Source organism: Notechis scutatus, chromosome 2, assembly GCF_049901735.1.
Source record: "Notechis scutatus isolate UNSWTSFEM ecotype Mainland chromosome 2, rNotScu1.2, whole genome shotgun sequence".
Classification (NCBI taxonomy): Eukaryota; Metazoa; Chordata; class Lepidosauria; order Squamata; family Elapidae; genus Notechis; species Notechis scutatus.
The window spans coordinates 217,089,195-217,100,338 of record NC_142010.1 but is presented as its reverse complement, the minus strand read 5'-3'; the positions used below and the strand labels follow the sequence as shown (position 1 = coordinate 217,100,338).

Below are 11,144 nucleotides of genomic sequence, written 5' to 3'. Positions count from 1 at the left end.
TTGTAAAACACTTCAACTCTTCCCCCCTTCTTTTTTCTTCTTCATTTTGTTTACAACATACATTAAACTGTGAATCTGATGATGTTAGGAATTTGTGGAGATGTAGGGAAACTGGTGACAACACAGTATTTTTTTTTTTTTTTTTTTTACAATTTTACAACAAAAGAGAGTGTCTGACTTGGCTGCATCTACTGGGGTATACCAAAGGTGGAAAGAAAAGGCACACGTAGGTCCAAGAACCTTTACACACAAAGGGGTAAAAATGGGGCAAGGAGCAGGAGGAAAGACATGGAAGAGTCTAAACAGAAAACAAAACGTAAGGGTTAAAAATGGACATCTCAAGGTGAACCCCATCACTGGTGTGATGTATATTATAAGGGCAGATCCCTGAAAAAGACTGCAATATTTCTTCATTTCTCCATTATGACTTGGCTAAGATGTAGCGGGGGTACCATGCCCTTCAGAATTTAGGGGCTGAGCTTCAAGGAGGAAAAACAAAAGTCTGCTTAACTTTTCATATGAATCCCTCATAGCTTAAAAAAAGACTGGGGGGAGGGGTGATTAAGGTGAAAACAAAACAAAATCCCAGAAAGAAGCTTGCTTTGACTTTACTCTACCCAGCCCACCAAGAGTGAACAAGGAGGCAGAGACAAAAGGAGATCAGAGGCAGGTCCCTTTGGTTCCGATCCTCATTTTCTTAATGACCATCATTATGTTGCTCCCAGCCTGAAGATTTTCCTCTCCAGGGAAACCATTCGTGAATCCTCTCCCTTCAGAGGCAATGAAGCCAGCTCCACTGGAGTATAGAGACATCTTCTTTTCCAAAACCTTGTTCCTCCTTCCCAAATATCCCAACAATATCAACATGCACATCCATTTCTCTCTCTTTCTTTTTGCCACAGTAGGCTGACATAGATGTAATGACAGTTTAAAGGAAAACCTAAGCACAAGCAACTGAGGCTTCCTCAAACTATACGTCCCTGCACACGCTCTGCCCATTTTCCCCATGCACCCATACAAACGAAAGCTGGATTTCTCTCTTATAACAAAAAGTAGGTTGTAAGAATTATCTGGGTTTGCTTTCCCACTGAGAACCAGCAGGAACCAGCCTGCTTTATATTTATTTCTATTTTATTCTATAGGCTATATATCCTTAGGCTTGGATTGTTTTGCACCAGAATGTCAACAGTACACAGTGCTTGACTTTGGTGATACATCACACTGCTTGCAATGAGAAAGGATACATTTCCATATTGAAGTGATACCAAAATATCCAGGTAGATGGATATGCTGTCACAAAACAGTATCTAAACTGCGGGGACAGCACAAAAGTAATGCGAAGGCCAAAATGAACATGATTAGGATTCACATCCAAGCAACAGATATTGCTGCCCTTGCCTTCTTGTGATCGAGAGGGGCTGTTAATTCCGTAAACTGAAACATAAAATTGTGCATTTTCCAGTTCTTTAGGCTAGGGCTCTCCATACATGGCAACTTTAAGACTTATGGACTTCAACTTCCAGCATGGCTAGCTGAAGAATTCTGGGAATTGAAGTCCAAGTCTCAAAGTTGCCAAGTTTGGAGATCCCTATTCTAGGGGAATAAGAAAGGGGAGAGATAAATAAATATCTGATTTATTCTAAGGAAAGGGGAACGATTGTACATACTACAATTCACAAATATACACAACTGAGGGTGTAAGGCACAAATTTACATGTGGGAAAAAACCAGATATATTCCCATCAAAACAAACTCTGTGTGGTAAAACTGAAAACTATGCTGGGAGAAACCAGTGCGTGGATGAATTTGCATCATGTGTTTTTGTTTGTCAGTGTGCCATTTCACATGCAAAGATGAAATGAGATGGCAGAAATCGAGTGGGTGCCTTCACAGAAAGGATCAACTACTGACAAAAACTGTGTTCATGGCAATGGAAGTGGAGTGTTCAAAGAATTTATTTTGTAAGACATTAGTACTTTAGGAAAGGAAAAATGGGTGTAGTGGGAGATTACTTCCTTGGTTTGCAACCTGACCTTAAAAGCTGAAAGCCAGCTGCAGAATAGACCGAAATTGAAGTAAGCATTTCCCTCTAGTTTGTTTTCCAGAAAGAGATCAGAGAGTTCAAACACAAAAGTTCGGAATTCCATCTCCAACTTATTTAACTCAGTGAATTTATTGGAAAAATAAAACGAGTTTTAATTACTCTAGTTAATGGGGTTTCACGTTAAATAGGCATAATTTTCAATGTATTTTGTTTTTCCTTCTGGAAAGAGTTGCTCATATGATGGTAGGCATTTCCTTAGGATTTTAAAAAAAGACAAAAAAGATGAACAATAAATAATCATAGTTACTTGCGTTAACAGTCACATGTTATTCATTAAGAGAGAAGAGTAGCAATAACCTATGACAGAGTTGTTCTTGCCCAACATGGCAAATCTGCTATAATCAAAAGGCTGTAACACTGATGGGCTTTCACAGTACCTGCATATAGTAAGAGTCTGTCATGGTTCAGTAAGAGTTAGTTTAAACAATAGGCTCCTTTTGTCTTTTTGTAAGTTGTTCCTTTCTCGGGGCATTTTTGCTTTCAAAGCACTCATTTCCCAGTTGTAGGATGCTCTGTGCAGTTAAAAGTGAAGGATCACAGTCATCTTTCGTGTGTGTGCTTTTGGCTCAATGTTTGCAGTTAGTCTTTTGAGTGAAGAGCTGTTGTATTGTGGGGGTGGGTCCTACAGTTGCAAACCATAGACTGTATCGCCCAATTCCTTAAAAAACATTCCACTTTTCCCCAGAGCAGAATGTCCTTCAGCTTTGCAGTTTCTTGGTCAGTTGAAACTAGCATTGCCATTCATGAATCCTAGTTTTTAAGGATATTCCATGATCCACAGCTGTCTCCCCCACCCCACGGTTATTATGTACATGCATCATTAGGCTTCATGGATGCTGAAAGAGGGGAAAAGGAGGGCTTGGGGGGTACATCTGGTTTTAACGATGGTGTGCGTTTCAACCCTGATCTTGTCAACGAGTTGTATGTGGTGAGACTGGGCTGCCTAGACACAGTCACAGTCTGACCCTGAGCAGCATGGACTTGTATGGAGTCCACTCTTTGTGGGGCAGGAGGAGGATTGTCTCCCCTACCAAAACTCTGATTTCTTGAAAGGTGGGAGGAATTAGAAGAATTAGTGTTATTTCTTTTGAGTGTTGATGTCTGGTGGTTTCTCGTAAGCGAGTTCGTAGGATAGTTTCTCTTGTAGTCCACGTTATAAGCAGAAGAATGCATCTCCAATCGCTTCCCTAGACTGCTCTGAGCAAGAGAAGACCCAGGGGGACCAAGAGAAGCTTCCCTCTGGGGGACTTTTGGTGGCATGCTATCCAGGTTTTCCACAAGATTCACCCCATGATTTGGGCTTTTGCCACTCAGATGCTCTTTTATGGTTTTGTACTCAAGAGTAGCATTTTGGTCCTCCATGGCCATCTGTGCCACATCACTCATTTTAGGCTGATCAACATATTCGTGCTGATAGCTTTGCTGAGAAATAGACAGGACTACAACGCTTGGGATGTGACTGGGAGAAGCCCTGAGAGGAAGGTCTGTGGGAATCACAGGTGACGCCATAGGGGGAATATCTTTTGTGCAGGCATTGATGAGATTCTGGTTTCTCTCCCAGTCTCTGCTGCCACGGCTTGGCTTCCTCTTCTGCTGAAGTGTTGGAGTAGACTCTGGAGTAGGTAGAGCAGCCAAGTCCAGATGATGTTGGTCAGCTTTGATGAGCATCTTGGCTGTGCTTCCTGGAGTAGCAAGCTTACCATTGTGCATGAGTGGGGTGAGAATGGCTTCAGGCTTTGGGTCCTTGGACTGAGTGTCTCCAAAGAGACCACTGAGCTTGGTGACACTGTTCATTGAGCCTCGACGAGATTGGACCAGCTCCTTCTCCTTCCTCTGTACAATGGTCACATCTCGACGCCGATGGTCACAGATGCAGTACACTATGATCCCCGAGAAGACAGCTCCCATGACAAAGGCAAGAATGACTGCTATAGCCAGGAGGGTGACAGGCACCAACTGATCATGCCCCTTGAGATAACTCTCACGGATCACTCCTGCAACAAATATCACAAAATGGTAAGCAGAAAAATACATGCTCACATACAATGATTCACTTTAACAACATACACTAGATGCCTCTCTGGTGTTCTGGCAGAATAATTGATTTGGATTATATTACATTTGGTAGAAAATTCCTCAAATGATGCTTTGATGTCTGTAGTGACTCTGGATTTTACCAGTATGGTGTTGTCCCTCTACTTTCTAGTAATTGGCCAGAAACCAACCATGAGCTCTTCCGGATACGATGGAAAGTCATGTATCTAAAATCTTTTCGTAGATATGCACTGAACAGAAAGTTAAGACTAAATGATCTGTGAGGGGGAATATCTAGTATCTCTGTGATACTAGAACTATATCATGATGAATATTTTCTTAAAATGTCATCATATTTTGCAGATCATTTTACTATACGTAGTAAAAATCTACACTGCTATAATTACAAGTAAAAAAAATGTAGCAGGGCAACAAGGAAGCTGATTATCTTGGATCACAAAGCCTTACAGAAAGCCCACATTTTTGCATAATCAGAACAATATTTTAATGAAGCTGGTGTCTCATCACTCACTATGCAATTGAATTGTTGTTCCTTTATACAAGTGTCATGCATGGTACATCTACAAACATCATAAATTTTATGATTTTAGAAGCTGATTTTTTTTTAAAAGACCAATTTTAAAATTAGCTCTCTGTGGAAATTATTATGCTGCAATTAGAAATTTGCTATTTCATATAAGGAGTAATCAGCTAAGAATAAACTTCTCTAACTTTCCCCCATTCAGAATCTCACCACTGAGTGCCCATTTTCTTTTTCTTAAAAGTATGTCCTGTATTTTTACAAAACAAAATTAAAAACAAAACCAACAAATATACAAAATGGAAAACATAACAGTAAAATGAAAACATTTAAAATCTAATTCAGAATCAGTATCAGTGTAATAATTAAGTCAAAAGTTTAGTGAAAGTTTTCCTAAATATGAGGGCAATGACATCAAAGATGTCTCCTTGTGGAGAGCTCTTCCAAGACCATGAGTCATACCTACCAGACAGCTTTGTCAGAGACAAACCACTTCTTATGGAGAAATAACAGATACCCCTGGGAGTTTTTAATGAATGGGTTTAATCTTCATTTTAATTCATCAACAATCCCAAATACTGCAATAAGTCCCATTATAGTAAGCATGCATGTGGTGAAAAAAGATCTTTGTCTTATTTCTTCTTGGTGGGGAAAACATTTCTATCTACTTCCAATGCACAAATTAACATGTTTTAATATAACAACAACAACAATCTAATGTTAATGTATTGAGAGATCCAAGGAGGCAGTTCTGCAAAATTGTTTTAGATTTTTAATACACTGGGATTCTCTTTAGTATATTACTTTTACATCTACAAAACATGGCAAACTCATTATTAATGGTCTGTTTATTCATTTTACTAAGTAGGTCCAAGGCTAGGGACTCTAATGTTATTATTAAAAGTGAATCTGAAAGAAAATGGAGTGGAGGATTGCATGTACTCCATTTGATTCCCTGTCCCTTCCCATTTTTTAAATGTCTCCAACTGCACTGGTTGCGTTCTCAAGTCAATTTTACACAAACATATGTCTGCAAAGTCTTAATTTGGATTTCTGAACTGGACAAAGAGTTTGAATTGGTGACCCAATTGGACTCTGCAAATTCTACAGTTTTAAGTTGGAAATCTCTTCCCCCCATATCTTAAATAAATCTCATGGGTAAAACAGCTGTATCCCAGAATCACTTTCTAAATATGACCCAATAAGAAAGTCTGGATCCAATAAAAAACAATGCTCCAAGATCCAATTCAACCAGGCAATTTTGAAGGGCTGCATAGCTGATGAAAAGTCACCAAGTAATCTCAAAGTGATGATCCCAAGGAAACAGCTGGCATCATGTACAAATCAACTATATGATCTAACTGAATTTTATAGTATGATTTTTGTTCAGTTTGTAAAATATCACTAGCCTCACTATGTTCAAAAATATTAAATATGTCATAGTGCTTGACATTTCTCACTACTGAAGTTATTAAGTTATTAAAGTAGTTGAAGCAAAAAGAGCTTTACAATGTCTACGGACTTTACAAAAAGGATCTTTAAAAAACACAGCAATCAGAGGCAAGCGCTGTTCAAACTCATTACAGACTTGTTTCTGAAATCACAAATAGAAATGGCAAGATGTCAATAAAACTCTTGATGTCTAGGTTTTCTAAAAACAGATTTTCGAGAAGGGTAGATGCTAGTAGAAAAGCCAAGCCAAATGGCAGGTCAGTTTAGGGTCAGGGACCCGTGAAACAAACAAGGTTGTTTTGTCAAATCATAGGACAGCTGACTAATATAAATAGGGTCATTCTTATAGTGCCATTTTTGTGGTGTTAACTGCCCTCCAAATGTATTCAACTTAAACTCCTATAATTCCCAGCCAAGGTAATCAAAACATATCTGGGTAAAGGCACAGGATTAGAAAAAGTTGCCATCTGCATCATGATGGTGAATCTCTATTATCTCCACAAACCTGGGCTACTGTTTTGCCAAAGAGTTTTCTTGTCTTTTTTTCTTTTGGCCTGTTCAAGTCAACTGTTGAATCTTGGTGACTATGTGGATTATTCCCTGCAGCTTTCTTGGCAAGATTTTGGAAGTGGTTTTCTCTTGCCAGCATCCTAGGGCTAAGATAGAGTGACTGTCTCAAGGTTATGCAGCTGGCTTTGATCCTAAGTCTTCTGTTTTCTAGCTCGATGCCTTAGAGCACTACAACAAATTATATCTCTTGCTATGGCTTATTGGGAGAAAAATAAAGTTATTTCTACAAAATGGGCACACCTGCAGCATAAATAACTATTTAGCACTATCAGTAATGTTCTGATTCTCTTTGTTTCAGTCTATACAAAATATTATTACCTTATATTCACTGTTATGTATGTCAACAAAATGGTACTAGACGTGCCTATTAGTTTTGTGAGGACAGCATTTAGCCTTTTGTCTTTACAGTTGCAGCAATACAACAACCACCACACTGACTAGATAAAGTAGCCATAGTGTGGTTTTCACAGCAGAGATCTGTTGTCTTCTCCTTGTGTTGAATTTAATATGGAGAAGATGACAAGACAGTCACCTTTCTTCAGTCTTTGCAAATGCTGGCATCCTTAGAAATGGGAGCAAGGTTCAGTAAGTGAAATACAATGGGATTTTTGGAAGGGTAATGAGGAAGCCACCAGTGGTGGGATTCAACTTTTTTTTACTACCAGTTCTGTAGGCATGGCAAGGGAAGGATACTATAAAATCTCCAGTCAGAGGTGGTATTTGACGGTTCTTTAAACTACTCAACATTTCTGCTACTGGTTCTCCAGAACTGGTCAGAACCTGCTGAATACCACCTTTGGAAGCCACCAATTAAGTGTATAACATTTCAGTGATTACAAGTTCTGTGGTGAAGACGCTGACCATAAATTGTACATGAAAAGAGCATGGCAGCTATTTTTAGCTTCCCAATTTGGAATGATGCCTGCTGTGGTTGGTTGGGAAGTGTCTCTCATCCACTTCCCTTACAACTCCAAACCTGGCAGGGAATTTCTGACTATATACTAGTTACATCGCTCCTTTTGTTTATAATAGAGAAAATAAAATTCATTCATAAAGTGACAGCTTTATTGTGTTAGAAACATATCCCTGTAGGCACTGTAATTAAATTTCTGAAATACACTCAATGAAGGTTTTAGCATTCCACTGATAACAGGACTGTGCTTCGATCAAACTGTTTGCCTGCAATTATTTTGTGTCAGGGAAATGGCATATTAATAGGGAATTTTTCACACTTCCCTATCCAGGATTTTCTACACTGTAAATTTAAAACAGATTTAAGTCTCTTTATGGACAAACAGGAAATGAAATTGAGTATTTTAGTTAAACTGAAAAATATGTAACATGATATGGCTGAGATGAAATAAAACACAGTCAGCTGTTTATTTTGGGACAATTCAAAACAGCTGGTATTTATTAGATTTAGATTTGAATATGTGAGTATTGTTTATTGCAGATTACCAGATAATTGTAGTTCATCCCAGTTTCATTAGTACTTTTCAGAGTATAGCATTCCTCCAAGGGTATAAATGTAAGACAATGCCCTTGTAACTTTCCTGTGCAAGTCTCAGTGCTTTCAGATACAGCTAAAATCTGGATGACAGCTAGAAAACAATACATTTTTACAAATCTTTTTGTCATCTAGTGATCCACATGCTATTCAGCTCTGGTAGCTTGAGCAAATGTAAAAAATATAGTTTCTGAATGCTAGATTTCTGCATGTGATTCTAGGAAAAATTATTTATCTTCTTTCACTTTGTCAGAGGTTTTTTGCATATCTTTGTGTATTTCTTTTGGGCCCTGCTAATTATAAAAGAAATCTGAGTGAATAAATAATATTAAGGATAAAGGCCCTGTTATAAACAATGTAAATAAACCCAACATTGGATATACCTAAGTGAAAAAAAGATTTCTTTTTTTAGATTCAGTAACTTGTAAGAGCAACCATTATAAGCAAGCTTTCCCCACAACTGTGATTAGTCTCTCATATAACTGCATAGGAATTCTTGTCTGTTCCTCCATGGTGAAGTGCTCAATAACTTTTGAGGCTTTCTAATATGATCCACTTGTTTCAGGTCCTGCCACAACATTAGTTGGGCTTTAGATCTATTGACTTGGCCATTCCAAAAACCTGTATTTGTCCTTATTCTCTTATGTTTGTATGGGTTGAGAACTTTGCCTTGTTATACGATCCATTTTTGCTTTGGCTTCAGGTCAAGTTATATTTCCCTATACAATTCTCTGATACAAAGCAGAATTCGTGCTTCTTTCAATGGTTTCAGGTCATTCAAGTCCTGAGGCAGCAAAGCAACCTCAAGGCATGACATGCCACTTCTATGTTTGACAGCTGGTATGAGAACCTGGTTATACAGTGTCTGTTTTTCATTAAACATGACAGTCATATGGCTGGAAGAAATCTTTGGTTTGTCCTTCAAAAATCTAGAGTGTCATCCTGGTGCTTTTCTGACAAACCTAAGATGAACATTAGTGTTCTTTGGGAGAACAGATCTGTTTAGCTTCTATTCAATGTATCTCATTTTTACTCTCTCTCATGTACATAGACTTTAGCCAAAGTAAGGGAGTGCTACAAATTCCTGGAAGTTCTTCAGGAATCTTATTATTTCCTGGATTGTTTTGTACCAAGTTATGGTCTTTTTATTATAATGCTTTTTACAGCATAGCTGCTCTTGAGAAGGTTCACGTTGCCCAAATATTCTCTCTCTCTTTTCTTGGGAGCAGTGCATGAAACACTTCAAGAAATCTGTAGGGTGTGATTTTATTTGTTATGACAGGAGTTAAAGTTTGTGAGAATTATGTAAAACAGGTCTCACACTAATCAGCTCTACTGAATGATGTGTTAACATAACTGGCCTTGCTTTCCATTTAAATGAATTGTTTGAACTGGGATGAGGAATAAGTTTTTCACATGGACTCAGAATGTATCAAATGACCAGTGTTATTTGTCCACTCAGACTTCATGGATAGATCAGTAAGACCCAAGATTGCTGATAATGTTCAAGAAATGCAAACATTCAGAAAACTCCCAAAGGGTGAATATTATTTCACAGACCTGCTGTATTACAAAAATTATGAAAAATGGTTGTGGAACCTATTAATTTTATTTTAAGAGGTACCAGGTTGAATAGGCAGGTGATAATTTCTTTTTTTCCTTGTCCCAGGTATGAAAAAACAAAGAAAAAAAGGTTGATGTAGAATGCATTGGGATAGTACTAGCCAGTTCATTGTTTTTTCTCTGGTGGGACTAGTCTATCAGGGGAACCTGGTCTATCCAGTTATGGGATGGAGCATACTGCTTCTATTTTCATTTTTCAGCCCTAATCTAGAGGCCTTTTCAGGCAGTCACTACAGTGACAAAACATAAATTTAGCCACTTCATTGCAATTCTCCAAACTTTTCACATACATAAACTTTTCACAACTCAGCAGTACTGGATTGAGGCCAGCAACTCCACATCAGCCAAATAGACAGTGCAAGAACTGCCTGCCACTTTGACCCAACCAGCCCCATCTTTTTTCTCACTCTCTGTGCCACATTGGCATGTAACCAGAGCAGTGGTACTCTTTCCACTTGAAGTTTCACACCCGGAAGCAGTGTTGATTCTGAAAAAGCCTTTACTGCTATTGCCCCTGTCTAGGGAACATCTTGCCTCCAGAGGGGAGGTTGGCTCCCATACTTCTGGCTTTCCAAAAGTGCATTAAGATCTGGCTTTGTCAACTAACACAGGGATCCAATAGTGGTATGCAGTCCTGGGGAGTGCTTGGTGGTTTGTGAATGCTTTCTCAGATTTTTTTTCTGTATCTCTAGACCATATATCTATCTCTACCCCGCTGCTCTCTCTCCTTCTTTCTATCTATTTAAGGATTTTTGTAATCTTTTTATTTATAAGATGCCCAGAGTCACACATATAGTGAGTTGGTGGCATATAAATTACAGGCGCTCCTGAGAAAACTTTCCAAAGCAAAACAACATAGTGCATTAAGCAATGTTATGAACAAAAAAGCACACGCTTAGAACTGCCAATTTTAGGAACAAATAATAGATTTGAAACATACATTGTTTACAAAGTGTGCTTCAGGAACACACTCAACTTTTTAAAAGAATGTTTATCATTGAGGCTTTTATTTAAAGGAAATACCACCCACATAGTTACTACTCTCAGAAGTCTAGAAGAAGCAACTAATAGTGGGGGTTGCACAGGGGTGGGATTCAAAAATTCCAGCAACCAGTTCGCTTCCTGGTTGCTGGGTGGGCATGGCCATGGTGGCCGTAGCCTACCGGAACTTCCAAGAGGGCTGTTTTTCGCCTTCCCCAGGGTCCAGAGGCTTCCCTCAACCTTCTGGGAGGGTGAAAACAGCTTTCCCCAGGGTCCGGAACCCCTCTGGAAGCCAGAAACATTGCCTGTTTCTGGACTTCCAGAAGGCCCAT

The 11,144-nt window shown here is 38.8% G+C and overlaps 1 protein-coding gene across 9 annotated transcripts in view; it reads right to left on the bottom strand.

The window, feature by feature from the left end:
* Positions 1–2,157: 2,157 nt before the first annotated feature.
* SEMA6A (semaphorin 6A) overlaps positions 2,158–11,144 on the bottom strand; it is a 180,544-nt gene continuing 171,557 nt past the window's right edge. For all 9 annotated transcript variants that reach the window (XM_087958029.1, XM_087958028.1, XM_026673524.2 and 6 more), the window contains one exon: positions 2,158–4,098. In XM_087958029.1, coding sequence (XP_087814155.1) covers positions 2,909–4,098 — 1,190 coding nt within the window. In that variant the 3' untranslated portion in view covers positions 2,158–2,908. The remainder of the gene's footprint in view (positions 4,099–11,144) is intronic.